The sequence below is a fragment of the Anastrepha ludens genome, chromosome 5 (assembly GCF_028408465.1).
Source record: "Anastrepha ludens isolate Willacy chromosome 5, idAnaLude1.1, whole genome shotgun sequence".
Lineage (NCBI taxonomy): Eukaryota > Metazoa > Arthropoda > Insecta > Diptera > Tephritidae > Anastrepha > Anastrepha ludens.
The window spans coordinates 116,725,491-116,748,104 of NC_071501.1; the positions used below are offsets into that span (position 1 = coordinate 116,725,491).

The following is a 22,614-nucleotide window of genomic DNA, read 5'->3' on the forward strand; positions in this document are numbered from 1 at the left end:
CGTAAGAGACAATTGCTTGCGTATACTTTTCAGCTCTGGTATTGTCACATTTCAATGACACATTTCTTCATGCACTTCGCAACTGGCGAAATCGTAGTGGTTTCGCACCATAAACTCACTTCACGAGGCGGTTCAGGCTTTTCCTGCAGGGTAGCTAAATACTGCTTGTATGTGTGCGTGTTTGCGTGTGAAAAAGAACCGCCGCAGTAGCAAACAGAATTAAAAATCAATGGGAATTTGAAAAAAAACACTGCTGACAAAACTTTAATTAACTGACAAATGTGAAGAGGGATTAAAATGAGGCGGGAAAAAAATTGTAATCAGATAAATGCGCAAACTTATTTTTATATTGGATATAAAATTTGTGTTTTTCTCCATTTTTTTATTTCACTCAGTGTGTTGGCTGTTTGCTCACACCTGTGCATGCACACTGTAAAAGTATTCTTGCGGGACACTTAAAATTCATAGATAAAATAAGAAAGGTCACTTTAAAATTTCGCGGGCAGCAGATTTTGTAATTTAAAAATTTTTTTTATTTTTCTTTTCTTTTCTTTTTTTATGCTATGTTGACCCTAATTTTCACATTATCAGCTATTTTGCCTTTTTAGCTTGTTTTTGACAGATATAAAGGTTAGACGTGTTGTGGTGTGCTTGGTGATTTTTTTCTATCGTAAAGCCAAAAAATGGCTAAAATAACTGTCGTATGAGCAACGTCCAGAAGCTGTGGAATGGATTCAACGAAAATCCGCATTTTTTCAAGGAAGTGGGAACTGGAGACGAGACATGGGTTTATGATTATGGCTTTGAAATTAAGGCCAAGTCAATCCAATGAAAGTGCACCGAAGAGTCAAGACCCAAAAGAGCGCGACAAGTTCGGTCTAATGTGAAGGCTTTGCCCACGGTTTTCTCCGACTATAACGGCGTGCTGATTTCGTGAGTTCATGGCAGAAAGTCCTACAGTCAAAAAGAAGTATTTCCCTGAAGTTATACACCATTTGCCTAACTGTGGACGACCCGGTCATAGATATTGCACCATACTAATGCCAAGGTCACACGTCACTGCATGCTCACATATTCTGTTTTTTTTTTTGGCAAAACAAAAGCATGATCAGACTGCTGCCCTCAGAGGCTTTTTTCTGTTCTTAAAACTGAATTGAGTTAGATATGGCACCACTGAGACGAGCAAAAATGGCAGGGCATGCCAAAATGCAGATCATGCAGAAATGCTTCGAAAATTGGAAAAAGCGCTGGCGTAAGTTTTTTATACAATGGCGAGCATGGCTGAGCGATCGTTTCTGCGACTAATCCCAGGAGACTCCAATCCATTTTCCTTTTGAATGCCGCACTATAGCGCGCAGAAGGTTGAGACTCGGCTATTTGCAGCCAGAAGAAAAGCACATCCGCTCAGTGTAACCCAGCTTTATCCTGAGTTTTATAAGGGGACTGGGTCTGAGAAGTCTGGGTGCGGATGAGTAGATGACACAAAACACCAAGTGGTCAAAGTGTAAACCTCAAATGAATTTAATCTAATAACTGAGTGCATGATGATTTTTGTTTTTATATTTAAAAAAGCTTTTCGAGTTAAGTTTTTATTTTTTTATTTTTGTTTTAAATTTTTTTTTAAATTTTTTTTGTTTTGCTCATTCTTTAACCAAAACTATTTAAATCAACTCCCAGACTATACACAAAATTTAAAAAAACTCAAAAAGTTTTCATCTATATTTCGAGCTTTTTAATACGAATTTTTAGAATAAAAATCAAAATTTATTAGTTTTGACATTTAAAAATTTTATTTACTTATTAATTTTTATTATATACAATTTGTTTATTTTTTTTGTTTTTCAAATTTCTCAGGTCTTCAAAGGGGTCAAGGTTTTCAAATATCTTGGCCATTATATATTTGGCAAGACTTATTTCAAGTGCAGGACATTCACGGAGGAGGTGATGTACCGACTCAATCGAAACTTAAAGTAGCTAAATAATTCCTTTGATTAAAAAAAACAAATTTTTAGTAACTGCTTTTGAATTTTTGTCCATATAAAATGTGTAATTTATAAAAAACTCTGGTTGATTCCTTTTATGTATATTTTTTGAAGTTTCTAATCGGTCTTGCGCTTTTTTGCCACCAGAAACTAGTTTTTATATCGAATAATGTGCAAAAGTCATGCGAAAAATATATTAAAAAATCAAACGATTATTGAGCCATCTAAAATTTGCACTTATTTTCGTAAAACTTCATGAGCCAGTTTTTTCTTATTCCTTGATGATAGAGATGCTACATGACATTTTTAAGAAAAACTAGAGCAACAATATAAAAAAATAACATCTCTCTGCACATATATTAGCATAGTGTTCATCGCGCGCTCAGGCGAATCACCACTTAAACCAACCAACGCTCAGGCCAACTTATCACGTACAGCGATGAGGCCCATTTTTGGCTTAATGGCTATGTCAATAAACAAAATTGCCGTATTTGGGCTGAAGAGTAACCACGAAGCCATTCAAAAACAGCCATTACATCCACTGAAAACCACCGTTTGGTGCAGCCTATGGGTTGGAGGAGTTATTGGCTCATATGTCTTCAAAGGCGAGGCTGGCGCCAATTGAACAAGGAATGGCGAACGCTACCGACTCTTTGATGCCAGAAGCTCAAGCCCGTGATCTCCACAACATTTGGTTCCACCAAGACGGCGAACGGCACTACTTGCCATAAAACCAGACAGCCCATGAAACAATGGATTTACTGCGTCGTTGTTTCGGTGAGCAATTTTTCTCTCGTCTCGGACCAGTGGGTTGCCCACCAAGATCGTGTGATATCACACCTTTGGATTTTAATTTTTGTGGATATCTAACGTTTAAATGCTTTGTGGATAAACCAGCCACGATTGAAGTATTGGAAGCCAACATTCCTAAAGTTATTCAAGAGATACAGGCCGAAGCCCTCCAGCAACATTTGAAAGAGATTATCTTTAAAAAATAAATGTCATGAATGGTTCTACACAAAAATAATAAAGTTTTCCAGATCAATTTGAATTTTCGTTGAGCTCTGGAAAGGAGAAAAGTATCAGAGAAAGAGATAGGAAAGAATAGAGACAGAGACAAAGGTAGTTAGTCTTGTGAGAATTTCCCAGTTTCTCTGGCAAATGTGTAAATGTCCTCCACGAATATTACTCATTCTCACGACATCGGAACCCAAAACTCGTAGTCTTTCTCTAGCAAAGGGAGGACACTCACCGAGAAAATGTCCAGTGCTATCCGCCTTCTCCAAGCAAGACAGGCACATCGAGCCCTCAATGATTCTAATGGTGGTCATATATTGACCCCATTGGGTTGTGTCCTGTAATAATACCGACCATCAATCGAACGTCGATCCTTCCAAGTTTTAGTAGAAGGCTTGACAGTTTTCTGTTGGAACTTGCCACAAAACACTTTGAAGTTTTGCAGCGTTCTAGACCGGACCATCGCTCTTTGAGCTTACTTCCCTTTTGGTATTTGAGTATTTAGCCGAGTTCCTCCTTCTATTTGAGGTGTTCGTCTGGATGTTTTTCGAGAAATGGAGGGTTTTTCAGTTTTAAGGCAGTTGTTTGTTATGAGAAGCTTTTTTATGACAGAAATGTCGAAGAGGAGCAGCCGCTACAAGATAAAAACTTTTTCCATCGTTTGGTGTTTCATGGCCAAACATTTAGAAATTGTTCAGCCTAAAAAGTTCAAAATGTGGATTTGCAAAAAAATCAAAAATAAAAGAACAAATAAACTCGAAAAGCATAGTAAATATGTATTAAAAAACTAAACATCTATTTCAAATATCAGTTATGCTCGGCACCATATGTCAGGAGGATTAATTGAAAATGGATATTGATGAACATAAAAAAGCCATCATTGCTTTGAACAAACCTCTTATACATACACACAAATATATTCTCTTCTTATGCGATATGCACCGATATTGGTTGGTTTACAATTTTCACGTTATTTTTGAATACTCTTGTGGCATGCAACACATAAAAATACCACGGAGCGTTACTTCAAAAAAGTTGAAGTAAAAAGTGAATCGAATCAATATGGTGAAAAGCAAATTGAAAAACGAAAAATATGTACCTACTTGTAAAAATTGCGATCACGTTCAAACCAATCAAGTCAACACAATAAGAACTGCAAGCGCCAGTTTTTTTCATACGAGTAAAATGAACTCAATCACTATTCAAACAAATATGCACCTGTGAGTATGCAAGTGCATGGCAGTACATATATTATATATACATTTTCTGCGCAACTACATTCACATATAGAAATAGGATAGTTAGTTATATGTCGCTGTGTGTATGTACGAGTATTCACTCACTTACTATACTTTCTGAATGCCGTGAAAAAAGGAAAAATTAGAGAAACCAAATTCTAAAGCAATGCAAATAAATGGAAAAACTTGACAAAGCAAACAACTGGGCAGGTGTTGGGGCGAACACGATAAATAAATGGTGTGTATGGAGTGCAATTTATTCAATTGTCAGTCTCACTGCCAGTTTTATTGCTCAGCCTTATGCGAAAATTTCCACTGCCATTTCTATTTCGTTGTCGGCGATGTTTTAAATGGCGCTTAAATTCGAATTTTCTGAGTAAAAGTTGATTTTTATTAAAGGTGTTCAAATGACAGGCAGACAAACAAGAAATTGTAAAGTGCACAATTGGCGAAAATTGCATTCAAAACACAAGAAATTTGAACTTCAAGAGTGGAAAATGGAGATCTTATCAACGAACGTCAGCGCAATAGCTAAAAGCATATCAAAACCTGTGTAAAGGGGCTAGTTGTGTTAAATTTTAATATTATTTGCAATATGTACTTGCATTGGGTGTTTTTTTAGCTGCATGAGAACTACATATGTTAATGTTGTTGTAGCAGTACCTTTGCCCTGTCAGTGTAGCGTAATCACCGGTCGACTTCGTCTAGCTCATCTAACGGTAGGCCCAGGAAACTAGCTGTATCGAGTTGGGTTGGAGAAGGGTGTCAGATGAGTGGGTTTAATGGGGCGTGTGAAAAGGTGGTTAGTGCCGTGTGGGTGCCTTTACATGCTGGACATATGTTTAGTATGTCAGGGTCGATTCTGGATAAGTAGAGGTTTAACCTGCTACAGTATCCAGAATGTAATTGTGCCAAGGTTACGCGGGACTCTCGGGGAAGTTGGAGCTCTTCGCCTGCGATTGGTGCTGGTTGGACTCCGATAACGGCATTCGGGGCTCGGGAGCTTAAGAAGGTGGTGAGAGTCTCGCGATGGATGTCGTTTATGGCCTGTCTGTACACTGTCCGATCCAGTAGCTATTTGTCTGTTTTGTCTAGGATCTCGTCCGCGTAGTTGAGCAAATGCCTCCTGATGTGTCTGGGAGGTGGAGCAGGTGTCTGCATGCGTGAGGCCTGCTGTAACACCCTAGCAGAAACTGCTTACTGAGCAATTTGTTATGCTCCTTAACAGGCAGCATAAGGACCTCATCGTGTAGGTGTTGCACAACGACGAAGCACAACGACAAGGTGGATATCACCTTCAACGGTCGTGCCTCGTCGGATCCGAAGAGATGCGCGAGCTATTTTAGCCGGCAATTCATTCTGCATCCTCCGGCCGACAGATCCAAACATAGTGCTACCAGACGGCTGCACAAACTTACATACAACAGTGCGCCACTTGCTTTCTCCAGCGATGAGGTTCAGGGGGCCATCAAATACATGAAACCATCCACAGCCATTGGCCCTTACGGACTAAACATGCTGATGCTGAAAAAGCTGGGTCCATTGGGAGTATAATATCTCAACAAGGTTGTCAACTTGTCTATGGTCTAATTGTCTATGTCATTCCTGATAAGTGGAAATTAGGGAGAGTGGTCCCACTACTAAAGCCTGTGAAACCAGCCTACTAAGGGGAGTCTTATCGCCCGATAACTCTCCTTTCCCCAGTATTGAAGACTCTTGAGGCCCTTCTACTCCCACTCTTTAAGAAACACCTGACCCCAGCCTCACACCAGCATGGTTTCCAAAGAGTGCATAGCAGCACCACGGCACTCACCGTCATTAACAACCAGGTACACCGCGGACTCAACCAAAACCGCCCCTGCGAGAGGACTGACCTAGTAGCGTTAGAAAGGCTTTCGATACAGTCAGCCACGCCACGCTACTAGATGACATTTCACAGTCGACACTCCCGCCAGGGCTGAAGAGGTGGACCGCGAACTACCTAAGTGGTCGTCATTCGTCGGTGATATTTAGAGACCAAACATCTAAACAGAGGAAAATAAAGCAAGGAGTACCGCAGGGTGGTGTCCTTTCACCTTTCTTTTCAATTTCTACATTTCAAAACTCCCCCAGCCACCAGAGAGAGTCTCCCTGGTCTCATACGCCGACGACTGCGCGATAATGGCGTCGGGCAATGACATTGATGGCCTATGCTCCAAGGTAAACGACTACCTCGCCAGCCTTTCTCACTTCTTCACTGCGAGGAATTTACAACTCTCTCCCCACTAAATCCGCGGCGACCCTTTTCACCACCTGACAAAGGAGCTCAAGCTACAACTCAAGGTGAAAGTCGATGATACACAAATTCCGACGGTTAACAACCCCAAAATATTGGGAGTTACCTTTGACAGCTTGCTCTCCTTAACATACAACCACTATTGCAACTAAAGTACAGAATCGCAACAAGGCTCTCAAGTCGCTTGCCGGCAGCACTTGTGGCAAAGACAAGGAAATGTTGCTGTCGACTTTTAAAGCAATAGGCCGGCCGGTTCTTAACTATGATGCGCCTGTCTGGTTGCCTGAAACCAGTGATTCGCAGTGGGCGAAGCTTCAGACCTGCCAAAAAACTGCATTAAGGACCGCGACAGGATGTCTTACGACGTCGCCAATACAACACCTACACGATGAGGCCCTTATGAAAGCCCATGAGAACTATCGATAACTATGGTTTGACAGCTGAGAACGCAAATTGCGTGGACTTTTCTGCTTAATACGGCTTGGGAAGTCCTCATGAATCGTTTAACGCCAGACCAAGGCTTCCAGATTGTGGGAATGTACTTTGAAAAAAAAAAAAACATTAATTAATTAATCTCTTCTCGAAATGTTCGTTACGGTGAATGGCAAGCGCTATCGAGCCATAAAAATTAATCAGCTAAGTATCTCCAACATTTAGGTACAACAAAGCACCGCAACTTGCCCCACAGTGCTTTTTTTCGCTTTCACCTCACCTCCTTCGTAATGGTATCACAAAGGACGAATCCGTTTATCTTGGTCCAAGTGTTCCCATTCCTTGGGCAACCATTCCAATCTAACCTAACCTAACCCATAGTGCTTAGCAATCGATTTGTTGCAATATTTAAGCCACCACTGGTGCCATACGGTCAAATTGATTGAAAAAAGTAGTCAAAAATGGGACTGATCGAATGGGCCAAGTAACTCGTAGCCAAGGCCAACAAATGACGGATAACCATTTAAAAAAAAAAACACAAAAAAATAAAATAAAAGAATTTATTCCAACAATATTTATAATTTGTATTTTAAAGTCTCAAACTATTAAACAATCACCCGAATAATCACAAACGGCTGCTGTGTACGATATAAAATAAAATCAAAATATATAAAAGATGCGTTCCAGTATTCCGATTGAACATTTTGTGTACTTCTTTTTATACTTATATAAGTATATTCTAGTGCAAGGTGGCGCAAACTTAATCACCCTATCTAAAGTTTTATAATTTTTGTAAATTGGAGCACGTGAAGGTTAAAATAAAGATTACCATCACTCAAAATAACTTTTTTAGTGAATACAAACAAAAATTGGGTGATTAATTTTGCTTTTCTTTAGAATATCACTAGACACCATCCAGCGCGTCCAAACATATTAATTTATTCATTTCGTAAATCTAGCAATATAAGGTTTCTTAGTTCTATAATAACTGTCAAGAAAGCAAATATTTATTCCGATAGCCAAGCGGCGACTAGGGCCCTATGCTCAATGACGTTGAACTCGAAACTGGTAGGGAATGCCTGGTTTCACTTTCGATTGCATTCGAATTCTTTGACATACGGCTCATCTGGATACTTGGTCATAGTGACATTGCGAAAAACTGCGAAGTGGTTAAGCTGACCAGACAAGGGTCCTTTAAGGTAGTTTCCCAGCGAAAAGAGAGGATTGGAATCCCCTTAACAGCCTGCGCTCTAATCTTGGCTTGGCGATAAGCTTCGCGTCAACTCAACACAAACTTGTAAGTTTGCGAAATCCTTCTGGCAACACGTAATTGAGAGCCGTTCGAGGGATCTTCGGAGGATGGCAAAATCTCAGCTCTCAAATTTCGTGGGCATCCTCACAGGGCCCTATCCGCGCGGTATGCATGCCATGCGACTCGGAATTACTTCGAGTCCTTTTTGCGTCAGCTGTATGGAGGATGAGATGGAATCATCTCAGCAACTTCTTCTTAGCTGCCCTGCTCTCGGGAGACTAAGATTTAGACATCTTCGTTCTCACTTCTTTTCTACGCCTACTGATACAGCAGGGCTTGATATGAAAAATCTGATGAACTTCATCAGCAGTATAAAGCACCGATGAATTAGTTAGTCTTTTCAGTTTTAAAAATTTTTGAGTCGTCTGCATTTAAAATAAAGTCAGAAAAATTGAAATATTCAGGGATGTCATTAATAAAAATTATAATGAACAATGAGTCCAAAATGCTACCAGGAGGAACACCGAAAGAAGCAATAAAATAATATAAAGATATCCGTTTAAGAAAAATAGTGTGAAATACAAATATAAATATTTTGCATTAATGATTAATTCCAATAAATGTCTCACCGAGAGAACGGTCGTGTTTTTCTACTAATATTCATTTGCAAATAAGTTTCAAATAATTTTTTCAACTGCTGTTTTTACATATCAATAACACTGTGCTCGGATTTTGAACACCTTTTTTTGCAAAAGTTTTGATACCAAAAAGCTACCAACACCTACTGATTAGTTTGACACATTTGCTTTAAAAACAATCTGTATGTCAAAAACACCAAGCTAAATTTTCCATGAAATCCTGCTAACATTTTTGGAGCACTAAATTGTGCTCGCAATCCCTTATTCCCCAAATTTAGCTATTTCAGTATTATTGAGCATTGCTGAGTCACGTATTTACATAGCGGTAATTATATTCATACGCAGTGATATCAGCAAACTTCCCAAGAAATGAAAAAGTGTTTAACTACAGATAAAGGTTTCACATATACACCTAAATTCTCAGAACCCTTGGATATCTACTGCCTTTGGCGAGTGAATAAACGTCCCATTGTCAGATTTTTGGTGTTGTTTGTATGTCAACTTATCAACTTTTATATCCCGCTTTTTCCCTTTAATAGCATTTAAACTTTTAATCTATTTAATTAGCGTTGGCATATCTAAGCTTTAGTGAACGCGCGGGTTCCGTTCAAAGTGAAATCAATTTAGCGCCACATTTTGTTAGACTTGTTTGCGGCCTTCACGTGAAGCATGCATTAGCAATTTCATTAATAATATTGTACATATTTTGTTGTAATTGTACTGCATAAGGCTGGCAAATCTAATTTTTTATCTCATGGCTTAAAAGCAATCGCCGCTGAGCTTGATAACTAAAAAATTAATGAAAAAGTGAAGCTACTCATAAACACCATTAGCCATTTAGTGGGTTGAATTTCATTAGAATTCAGTTCCAATAGAGAGATTGGTGTATATCCAAAGGAGTGGCTGCAGTCGACCTTCGGCCCGTTGCCTTAAAAAATCCAGAGCTAACAAATGCGACGATTATCAACTCATAAGTTTAATTAGTCATGGCCTGAGAATATTCCTGAAGATTCTTCACGACCGTTTATTTACAAAATGCGAACAACCAATGGGTCGTATACAATTTGGATTCAAACAAGCTATGGGAACGCGTGAAGCCTTGTTCAGCCTTCAAGTCTTAGTACTGTAAACCCTTGCTAACCCACGCTGCTCTTCGAAGTTGGTTGAATGTAAGACAAAACTGAACAATGTTGCAAAATACAACAAAGTTAGTCTTATTTAGATGCCTGAACATTGTGGTATTACAGGGATCGATAAATTGGCAAATGAAGGCTCTGTAAGTATGCCACTAGGCCCTGAACCCTTTCTAGGTGTCAATTCCGCTTTGATTCAACTATAGATTGACGACTTCATGAGGTCTACCCACAGAGGTCGTTGGTGTGAGTTGAACTCGTGCAGAGTTGCCAAGTGCTTTGTGAAAGAACCAAACAGGAAAACGGCGACCTTTCTCCTAGAACTCAGCAGGAAGGACCTGAGAGTACTGGTGGGTGTAATCACAGGGCACAACGTTTATGGTCAGCATATGGCTACCATGGGGGTCGTGGCCAGCCCGATATGCCTATCCTGTCTTGAAAATGACGACCCTGCAGAGCATTTTCTCTGTAGCTGTCCTGCATTTTCCAGAGTTAGTCTTAGGATATTGGGTTGCAATACATTGAATATGGACAAAGTTCATACTCTTCCTCTTCCAGATCTCTTAAAATGCATCAATGAATCCAAGAGATTTGTGAAAGAGTGGCCTCAAAGTAATTTATCCGTTTTGACCATCCACATTTTATCTTTCCTATCTCTATTCCTTCTACTGATATCTATCCGGGTGTAGTACAATCGTCTACTGACTGAGTGCTTGGGCTCGTCCAGCGCCCCACAAATCTAATCTAATCAAATCTAATCTAACTGTAAAGATGTCCACAAAGATATTTTTATATACTTCACTGACTATGAAAAGGCTTTTGCGGAGGTACTACACACAAAACTATTTGACATTTTAAGTCAAATGGACATTACCATGAACAGAAAAAGAAATAAGGTGCATTTCCAACTTTTATTGGGGCCAAACTGCGAATGTGAGACTACAAAATGTTGGGACGAGTGATGTTTCAAACAAAATAGGAGTTCGTCAAGGATGTGTTTTATCACCAATGCTCTTCAATTTATACTCGGAATATATATTTGAAGAAGCTTTGGCATCACTCAAATTAGAAATAAAATTCAATGCTAAAATAATAAATAACATACGATTTGCCGATGACACCACAATAATGGCTGACAAAATTAATGACCTGCAATATGTCCTTAAAGAAGTCAGCGAAAAAGTCTGCAATACGACCTAAGTATTAACACCAAAAAAACCAAATTCATTGTTGTTTCAAAAAACTCTCAACAAATCACCAATTCAAACATTTTTGTATCTAACAACCTTATCCAAAGAGTATCTCGATTTAAGCACCTAGGATGTTGGCTTAGCGAAACATGCACCAATGACAAAGGAATTTTGCTGCCGGATTGAAGCAGCAAGGGAAGCTTTATTCAGTTACAAGAAAGTTCGTTCCAACAAAAGCTTGAATATAAAATTACATCTTCGATACCTTAAATGTAACGTTTGGTCTGTTTTGTTGTACGGTGTGGAGAAATGGACACTAAGTGGAGTGGTCACGAGTATGAATAAATTAGAGGCGTTTGAGATGTGGTGCTATCGGCGGATGATGAAAATATCGTGGACAGGCAAAGTTAGTAACAAAGAAGTCTTAACGAAACTTAGAAAAGATAGGGAGCTATTATGAACGATAAATCGCCGCATACCGCATATTTTGGTCATATTATGCGTGGTCCTAAATAAGGTAAAATCGAAGACAAACGAGGAATTGGAAGGAAGCTAATGTCTTAACTTTTAGTTGTAATTTTACCAAGTGAGTAAATACTAATTCGACTTAATGTGGACTGATAGATTCCCTATTCCTGTGACGGAGTCGACGGAAGAGAATGCCAACTCAATGTTGAGAGATAACAAATAACACTTAACAAATAATGCTAAAGACCCATATAAAAAATGTGCATTCCTCTCGAACGATTTATTGGCTATTCTTTAATGAAAAAGGTAGACGTCGCTAGTAATTAATATAATTGAATCGACTCAGTAGGAAGTGAAAACATAACGAAACATCGATTACACTACCTCTTTAATAGCTGGTATAATCTCAACAATCGAAGAAAGTCGGCTAAAATTTTTTTGCGGTCGATAGACTATCCATAAGTGCGGCCTCACTTCCTTTATTTTTCTAGTCTACTTACGCGCTATATCGAGCTTACTTCTTCTTCTGACTGTGTGAGTTGACTCCTGAACTCGATTTTTTAATTAGAATAACCGATAGACCATCGATGTCTGAATTTGGTATCCCCGCAAAACTAATACGGCTATGTAAGATGACGTTGCTCAACACCAGCAGCGCCGTCAGAATTGGGAAGGACCTCTCCGAGCCGTTTGATACCAAACGAGGTTTCAGACATGGTGACTCGCTGTCGTGTGACTTCTTAAACCTGATGTTGGAGAGCATCGTACGAGCCGCAGAACTTAATCGCTCAGACACAATATTTTATAAGAGCGTACAATTGTTGGCGTATGCCGATGATATCGATATCATCGGCCTTAACAACCGCTCTGTTAGTTCTGCCTTCTCCAAACTGGATAAAGAGGCAAAGCGAATGGGTTTGGTGGTGAACGAGGGCAAAACGAAGTACCTCCTCTCTTCCAACAAACAGTCGGCGCACTCGCGTATCGGCACTCACGTCACTGTAGACAGTTATACTTTCGAAGTTGTAAAAGACTTCATTTATTTAGGAACCAGCATTAACACCGATAACAATGTCAGCCTTGAAATCCAACGTAGAATCTCTTTTGCCAACAAGTGCTACTTTGGACTAAGTAGGCAACTGAGCAGTAAAATCCTCTCTCGACGAACAAAACTAACACTCTACAAGACTCTCATCATGCCTGTCCTAACGTATGGCGCAGAAGATTGGACGATGACAACATCCGATGAAGCGACGCTTGGAGTGTTCGAGAGAAAGATTCTGCGTAAGAGTTTTGGACCTTTGCACGTTGGCAACGGCGAATATCGCAGACGATGGAACGATGAGCTGGATGAGTTTTACGACGACATAGACATAGCGGAGCGAATAAAGATCCAGCGGCTTCGTTGGCTGGGTCACGTCGTCCGAATGGATACAAACGCTCCGGCTTTGAAAGTATTCGATGCGGTACCAGCTGGTGGTTGGAAAGATCAGGTGGAGAAGGACTTGGCTTCACTTGGTGTGTCCAATTGGCGCCGGTTAGTACGAGAAAGAAACGACTGGCGCGCTTTGTTAATCTCGGCCAAAATCGCGTAAGCGGTTATCGCGCCAATTAAGAAGAAGAACATAGACCACCAACATCGGTGCTAGTGGAAGACTTAAGCTGATTTATGCCAACAATGACATCCTTCTCAGTCAAATTTAATTTCCTAAAGTTGATGGAAGTATCTAAATTAGACAGGAAATCTTGAGCAAACGCAAAATCGGCATTGCCTGAAATAAAATTCGAAGAAAAAACATTAGCAAAGACATTGACTGACAGCATCAGAAATGGAATTAGCTGAGACCTCTTTAAGATGGGCTGTTTCAATTTCATTTAAGTTACAGATGGAGCAGTTTTTCTTATACAGTCCGTTTAACATAATGCAATAAATTTCTGTACCTGTTCAAATCGGCCCAAAAGTAATTATGTCCTATATTATGATGTAAAAATCGTATATATCCGCACTGTTCATTGCACGTTCCCACATTTTTTCTTTACCGGGTATTTTAATGTTATTCAGCCTTATTTTGCATTTGTCGTTCTAATTTCTTAAGTCATTTTCCATGTCATCGCATCTTAGGTCTTAAGCATTTCCTATTTAGTTGAGTTCTCTAACCCAGAAAATTTTTCGTTTTAAAACCGAATTTGACAGAATAATTAGGAAACATTCTTTCACTCTTGTATTCGAATAATGTCTTCAAGTGTGGTGCTAGATATGATATGTATAAATATGTCTTTGTTCTAATTGATAGCATAGGAGTGTACGCAGTGAGATCACCTCTTCCTCATTTAGGTAGCTTCTGTTTTCTTCATGATGCCGCCCGTTTAGAGGACTTTTTTATGAGTACTGCTATACCGGCACAGTAGTATGCACGACTTGTAGCCTCACAGCTACACCTACGAACTAAACAGCTCTACAAAATCTACCACTCTCCCCTCAGAACTGCCCACAAGATAAAAGGTGGTTAAATTTCAAGGGCCGATGTTGAATGTGAACCACACCTAAACGTCAACGACACCGTTGGACTTCTTTCTTTGGGGTTATTTGAGGTGTTATAAAGGTGTACATCGATAAGCCAGCAACAATTCAAGAGCTAAAGGATGAGATAATTCGGCACATTAACGGCATAGAACCTCAATTATGACTCAGCGTCATTGAAAATTTGGACCGTCGGATGGAGGTGGGCCGCCGAGGCGGCGGGGACCATTTTCATCCACATGTAATTCAACCATACCAATATTATCATAATAAAGAGAAATGACAATCATTTTCTAAAAAAATTGTATTTTATTCAAAATCAATACCGGCCCTTAAAACTTAACCACCCTTTATTAACTCACGGGGATGGTTAGCTTAAAGGGTCCTAAATTTCGTGCACATTTTCAACTAATCCATGCCCTACACCTGCGCAGGGTAAGCTTGAATGACTCGACAAACAGGCTGGAACCTCTTCCACTTAGTACTTGGGTCTATTGCCTTTTCCACTATTCCATAAGCTCTTTTTACTTGCTATCACCGCGAAAATTGCAAAAGTTATAAAGCTTTCGATAAGATCATTAATTTTGCACCTAACTGTACAATTGGCTCAGTCCGAAGAATACAACGAATCTTCATAATAAATCTTCAAGCCATTCGCATACAGGAGTAAATTATACTTAGAAAAAAATGAAAAAATAAAATTAATAATCCAAGTTGGGCTTGCAGAAAATGTGGTAGTTGTTGCGCAAATCGAACGTTACGCAAACTGGAGCGCTTACGTGAAGACATCGACACATACATATTTTTTTATATCTACATATTATTAGCCATTTATGAGAGCCAATGATAGGAAATAATTTTAATTGCAACATGAAAGGTCAAATTGCGCTATTGCGTCCGTAACATATTTCCAATGAAATCGCTTTTTTTAGATAATGGCAGGCGCATGGGACAAATTTCGTCATGAGGTATTCATTATCACTTTTTATAGAGTAATTTTTTTTATCTTTAATCGTAATATTTCAGCAGGCACAAACATTCCTCTGCATAATTAAATACACCCATGCGAATTTACGCAAACCATAAAGCGCCCAACAGTATGCTATCTTTATTGTCAGCTTTCAATCGATAGTCTCCATAAATCAAGCATTTCATCAACGCAGTGAAATTGCAACGCAATTAGGTTGAAATTTGGAGGGTGGACAAATGAGTAATGCACTAGCATTCCATCATCGCTCTCATATTAAAATTTATGAGCTTTGTTTATTGGGCAACACACTAATATATGCTATTATTAATTTACGAGCCCACACTTGTCCGTCTGTACGCTTTTCCACAAGCATTCATTTCAACAGGTCGCACCGCAGATTGCTCTTATACACTTACAGTGTAATTTTTACACTAAACTTGACACCTCATCAGGCTGTCGACGCTTCAAGCTGACTCAAGAGCACTCAGAAAGGAAAAGAGACCCTTTGGCAAGACTCACGCAACTTCTTGTCAGTAGTCTTTTGTTTTTTATCTTATTGCACTTACCCTCGCTCTCACCTACACGCCACCGCTCACACACACACACGCAAGGGGGAATAACTCAAAGACAATTTCGTCTTACTTACCATCCAACAGCCGCTGCCTCATTAAGGCTAAATTGGCGATAGGCGTATTGCATATTTTCATTCAGTGCGGATGGCACAAATGCTGCCATATGTTAGCGAATTTTGTGCGATACGAAGGAAAATTTTACGCCTATAGAAGAATCACTGTCAAAGCAACACCAACTGCTGCTGCGAATCCAAGTAGTCAACAAGTACTGATGTCGATCACAAATGGGAATCCTTTTTTTGTTTTTGTTTTTTTTGTTAGTCTGATGGTATTTGCCTGACGGCGTTGGCAGCAGGTTAATGTGGTTGACGCTGCTGCTAATGATGTTGACTATTGCAGTAATCTGCTTCTTATTGCTTACTTTCACTTAACTGAGGATTTTTATGCTATTATTGGATACTTGCACCTATTTAACCGCTCAACTCGAACGTTTAGTCTGCGCTCACCAGGTCGAACTGATGCAAAGCATCAGGTTGTGGCAACAACGAAGCTATCCAATGGCCAGCGCTGCCGTGCGACAGGCATAAACGAACATCAACGAGCATCAGCGAAGTGGTAAAAAGAACGAAGAGAAAACGTTGCCAAGGAACCGGGGAGTAGGTGTTGCGTTGTGGTAGAAATGTGCAAGGGTGTACCGCCACTGCTGGCAATGCATTGGGTTAAGACGAAGCTCACCAATCACCCGCGTAGCAAAAGAGCGTAGGTAGTGAAAATCGCGTCGACGCAGTGTAGCAACCATTGAGCGCCATCGAAACGCCTCAATTTTAGATTTGGGGTGTGAGCTAAATTTCTACCAATGCATCTATACGACGCGTGCAAGTACAAATACACCAAAGCGTTAAACAGCTGTTGGCGGTTTGAAGCTTTTAGCAAAAGCTGCTGCGCGATATCAACAGGAGCCATTTTTTTTTTGGCTGTGTACAACTTAGGAAAACCATCGTTTATATGTGTGAGTATCTGAGAAGCTTCAAGTATTTTTAAGCAACCTTTCGAAGCTTCGAAAGAAAGCGCGCAAGTTAAAGTTTTAGGAAATATGCTTCTAGCTTTTTTGCGGCAAGTTCGGTAAGCTTGGCGTCCACGTCGTGGCGAATTTTGGTGTGCTTATTCACTGATAAATGTATGTATGTATGTAAGAAAAACGAAAGTGTGGTAGGGAGATTCCAATTTTTTTTTAGGCAGTGTGAGGAAATTACGCACATGTTTACCATTATCAAGAAAAGCGCGCAATGGTACTGTGCAACAAATTTATTCATTTTTTTCGATATCACTAAGAAGTGTTTAGCCGCATTTAGTTAAATTAAGGTGCACTGGGTACTAAATTTGGCTGCCAAATTATTCAACACGCTCCAAGCCGCATCCATTAAAAGTGGTAGCACTAAACCAACAACAATATTTTGTACGTTTGATTGTCAAGGCAAAGTAGAAAACAAAAACTGAATTCGGTTTGATTCATTCTAAATTTCGCAAAATTTAAATAATAAATAAATAAAAAATAATAATTTAGCTCAGAAAAGTTTCAAAATTATGTCAGATATAATAACAGTTAGCGAGTGAAAAAAAATGAAAATAGGAAGGCTGCTACTATTTTGCTTTCACGTGCGTCATTTGAAGTTTTAGCACTCCCAACGAAATATTTAGTGATGTATTTATTCTGAAATGAGTAACCAATTCTTCTCACTGACTACGAGGTATATACCTATGAAATGAGGCTTTCAGCTATTAGTCCATAGATGTCGCTAGGAGTATTTTGAAACCTTCCCAAATGCCTTATTTCTTTCGTCTGTCATCTGCCAACAATATTCAGTTCATTGTTTGTTACGTTTCATACAACAATGCATTTTTGTCGCTCTTAAAAATGTCGAATTTCGTGCCTTCAAACTACGATTTGCAGACATCGTTGATTTTCTGTTATCAATTGAAGAAAAACGCTTCTCAAGCTCATCAAATGCTTATAGAAGCTTATGGTGGACATGCTCTAAGTAGAGAACAGTGCTTCAGGTGGTTTGAAAAATTCCGAAGTGGTGATTTTAGCGTGGAGAACGAGGGCCGTGGCCGGCCACCGGGAAAGTTTGAGGACGCCGAATTGCAAGCATTGTTGGATGAAGATGATGGTCAAACGCAAGAAATGATGGCAGAGGAGTTGGGAGTGACCCAAAAAACCATTTCCAAACGTTTGAAAGACATGGGCATGAATGATTTTAAAGGTCGGAAGATGGGTGTCGGAAGATGGGTGTCGCATGAAAGGCAGCAAGAGAATCGAAAAATCACATGTGAAATGATGCTCCCCCGGTTCAAAAGCAAGTCTTTTTTGCATCGAATCGTTACGGATGATGAAAAATGGGTGCATTTCTCCAATCCCAAACCTAAACGATCGTATGGTCCGCCCGGCCACAAGCCAAAAACAACGGCCAAACCAAATCGCTTCGACCGCAAGGCAATGCTGTGTGTTTTCTAGGATCAGCGTGGTATGATTTCGTACGAGCTATTAAAACCAGGTGAAACAGTTGACGGTGCACGCTACCAACGACAATTGGCCGATTTGAACAGCGCTATACACCGAAAACACCCAGAATATGCCGATCGGCATCACAAAGTAATTTTTTTTTATGACAATGCACCGCCACATCGAATAAGAGCGGCCCGAGGATTGGTGGAGACGTACGATTGGGAACCGCTGGTACATGCGGCTTACTCACCAGACTTGGCGCCTTCCGATTATCATTTGTTTGCATCAATGGGCCACGCACTTTTCGAGCAGCGCTTCAATTCGCACGAAGAAGCCGAAAAATGGGTCGATGATTGGTTTGCGGCCAAAGACGGCAAATTTTTTTGGCGCGGCATCCACAAATTGCCCGAGAGATGGGAAAAATGTGTCACTAGCGATGGCTATTATTTTGAGGATTAAATTTGTAACCATTTTTTGATAATAAACGTACTTACTACTCGAGCCTACCTAGGCCTACGTCAATAGATTGGAGTTCAAAATATTGGTAATCTGTTAAAATTACCCAGCAACAGACAAACTTTGGCAAATATTGTAAAGAATTTATAGATTTGTATTTACACATTTTATTGTATACATTCTTTTTTAACCATTTTATTTTATTTTTTACATGAGCAACGAATTGCAAGTAAAGAAGAAGCAGAAGAAGAAGACTACTCACCACAAAAAAGTTTAGTTTAATAACAATGCACAGTTTAATTGAGCAAAAAAACATAGTTCAGATAACGTGAAATCAAGTTCACTAGAATTCGAGATCTCATTCAGTTCATGAAGAGAGCGAGCAATAGTAGCATTGCAGGCATAATTTGTTCTGAGCCTATTCAAATGGCACGGATATTTATTACGTAAAGACCTGGCACAATTATGTATGCAATTTACATAAATAGCGATGGTTCAGTCTAGAACGCTGCAGAACTGCAAAGTGTTTTGTGACAAGTCCGAACAAAAAACTGTCAAACTTTCTACTAAAACTTGGAAAGAAAGACGTTTGGTTGATAGTCGGTATAATTACAGGACACAACCCATGGGGTCAGCATATGACCACCATTGGAATCATTGAGGACCCATGTGCCTGTCGTGCTTGGAGGAGGCGGATAGCACTGAGCACTTTCTCTGTGAGTGTCCTGCCTTTACTAGAGCACGACTACGAGTTTTGGGTTCCCATGTAATGAGTAATATTCGTTCTCTAAAACTGGAGGATATTTAGAGATTTACCAAAGAGTATGCAAAGTTCTCACAGGACTAACTATCTCTATCTCTGTCTCTATTCTTTCCTATCTCTTTCTCTGATACTTTCCTCCTTTCCTCCTTGACTATCTACCCTCTTTCCAGAGCTCTAAATACAATGGGCTTTTTAGGCTGAGTGTTTTAGGAGCCACCAAATCTCTCGGTGCTTCTTGGCTCGACCAATTCAAATTTCAATTTCAAAGACCCGGTAGGGAAAGTCTAGAAAAAGTTAATTCTTTGTAAAAGAAAGGAACAACCAATTACACCTTTGATAATATTAAACAAACAAAGACAGCGGCAAAATCGATATTCTACATTCTACTTGTTTAAGATTAATTAGAAGTAGACGGGATTTATATGGTGGGACGGGATGAGAGCAATTCAGGAAAGGAAGAGTATGCATAAGTTTGAAAATTAAAAACAAATAATCGATTTAAATGAATATTACGAGTGTGCCTTGAATATTCAACGAAAATGTGAAGCCTGTTAGAAAGAAAGTTTAACGCATTAAAGCTTAGGAAGTTTTGCTCAATAGCCCACATCGGCCTAATCCATTGCATTCTTTCACGTTTTTCTCAAAACTTTATTTTGGTAGACGGTTGGCATGAAATATGATCTGGTAATGTTAAAATTTGGCACAATTCATCAAGATAAGATTACTTAGGATTTATTTCTTTATCACAACTCATTCTACTCGGCAAGACTTGTTGGAAATGATACCAAAAACCTACACCAATTATGAAAACAAAGCAACAAAGTAAAAGACTCTGCTGTAGCATGAAATTTTTTTTTTTACTTTTCCCCCTTTTTCTGACCCATTTTTTTAATGGCGTAGGGCTCTTCAATCAACAAGCGAAGGGTTAAGCAATTTAAATACTTTTAAATCTGTAAAGCAAAGCATTGCAGACAACCATAGCCAAATGCCATAGTTCAAAATGCTTAATGCCTTCGCACTTACAGCGACCGTCGCCTACTACGTTCAGTGGTGCCGCCACCTCTTATGGGGAGACTCCCTTCCTTTGACTACTTTCTGCATTATTTTGGACGTTCGTAAAATGAACCAATTGTATTCCCCCACACCTGGGTCGCCCATGCTATATGCTCGTCTTCTTATGTCTCTGCCTGGTAGGCTCCGCTTCGTTGTACTGTGTCGAGTTCCAAATTTTTCCCCGTAATATGTCTTCAATGTATCTTTTAATCGCATTCCAGCTGTTCTCGCGTTCAAGCATTTGGCTGATTGTATTGGTGAGCGCGAACACGCCAATCTGCTGGCTCAGACCATCTCTTTCCACGAGCCAACTGTCGCAACAAAAGAACGCGTATTCGGCGTCATCATTCGGTGCTTCGCAGTATGAGAAACAGGGGTCGCTTACCTTAGCCATGCGATATAGGTATTTGCGGAAGTAGCCGTGGCTCGATAGGAACTAAGTCACGAAATATGTAGTTTACAACCCCAAAGTTCCTTTGAACCCATTTACCTATTGTTAGAATGAGTTTCGCCATACATCTGCCACTCGGTTCAGAGTTCCATCGGCATTGCCTCTGCTGCCTGGTTTGGCATCTCCATTCCGCTGCGGTTGTATTGCCGCGTTTTTTGCTAGAATTCCAAGCATCCATTCGTTCCCAGGCCATGGGGTCGACAGGTATCTCCCCGTTTATCACAAAAACTGCTGCTCCTGAGACAGTGCGTTAGGCTGAAGCAACTCTTAGTGCCGCTGTTCTAATGCTGTGCACTTGTTTCAGAGTTTGTCGCATCTTCTCATATTTCGCTGCCGTACAAGAGTATTGAATTTGGGGCCGCCAGGATCAGCCTTCTTTTGCTTTTGTTGGCCCTCCGATGTTTGCCATTACTTGAGAGGATAAGCCTTAATGTTCCACACAGAAGTCTTAGAAATGTTTACCACTTACAGGGTTTGATTGAAAAGTAACGAGCCTTATTTTTTTAAGCAGTTTTATTAAATCTTTTGGTTTATACAACTAATATTCTTCAAAATAGGACCCTTGAGCGCCAATACACCGCTGGTAGTGGTCCTTCCACTGCAGGAAACATTTTTTAAACTCATCCGCCGGAATCGCGTTCAATTCGGCTGTCACAGTTTTTTGGATCGGCTCGATGGAGTCGAAACGCCTCCGCTTCAGCTTTCTTTTCAGGAGCGGCAACAAGAAGAAGTCCGGAGGGGACAGGTCTGAGCTGTAGGGAGGGTGGGGAAGCACCGGAACCCCCATCTTGGCCAATGCAGAAGTGCAGAGGAAGGCGGTGTGCGCCGGCGCATTGTCGTGATGAAAGGTCCAATTGTTGACGAGGTCGAGCCGAAACCGGGCGACGCGGATTTTCAGCCAAAGGAGCACTTCTTTGTAAAATGCCGCGTTTACAGTGCTTCCTGGTAGTACAAACTGTTTAGCTTTACGCAAAATTTGATCGAGTAACGTTGCTCCAACGATCGCTGCATTTTCGCCACTACAAAATCCTAACACTCTTTTAAAACAGCTTTCACGCGCGGAGCGATGTTGACTGCACCGCTGTTGCCAGCGAACTGGGACCGGTTTCTAGTGGACGTTCCGCGCGGGAAGGCTCATTACTTTACAATCAAACCCTGTACAAGTGCTCGAGCATTTCGGGAATTCAAAACATGATCAAAGCCAAAAGCCTCAGTCGCTAGTGCTTCTTTTCAAATAATGTAAAAATAATAATGCATTATCAGATGCAAATCATTTAGACTTTTCTTCATCTAAATCGGCTTTAATTAAGATTCTTAGTTGAATTGCTTAAATTAATTTTAAATATAATTGTAAATTTCTTTTCCTTATATTTCTAGTCTGTAAGGTACTGTGAAATATAGATTTAATATAAATAAATAAATAAAGGAATAAACCTGGCCTCCATCGAAATGTTCCCAATAACGTAAAAATTCTTCCCTTAAGAAGTAGAGAGAAAGTTCCAGTTGCGGGCATCAGCACATCTAGTCTAGTTTGAGACTTCTTTCAAACTTTCGACGCTAAAAATAAAGTATCTAATGAATGTGAAATCCTTCCAAAAGTTGTTTGCCAACATCCTGACATTCGTGACCGCGTGAGCTATTCAACATATTTTGATAACGTAAATCGTCGAGCTTAAACGTAAAAAATGATTCCGAAT

The 22,614-nt window shown here is 39.9% G+C and overlaps 1 protein-coding gene across 1 annotated transcript in view; it reads right to left on the minus strand.

Annotated features, from left to right (window-relative positions):
* Nucleotides 1–16,225, minus strand: part of LOC128864855 (putative uncharacterized protein DDB_G0271606) — a 66,004-nt gene extending 49,779 nt beyond the window's left edge. The window contains exon 1 of the mRNA XM_054104613.1: nucleotides 15,763–16,225. Coding sequence (XP_053960588.1) covers nucleotides 15,763–15,823 — 61 coding nt within the window. The 5' untranslated portion in view covers nucleotides 15,824–16,225. The remainder of the gene's footprint in view (nucleotides 1–15,762) is intronic.
* Nucleotides 16,226–22,614: the final 6,389 nt, after the last annotated feature.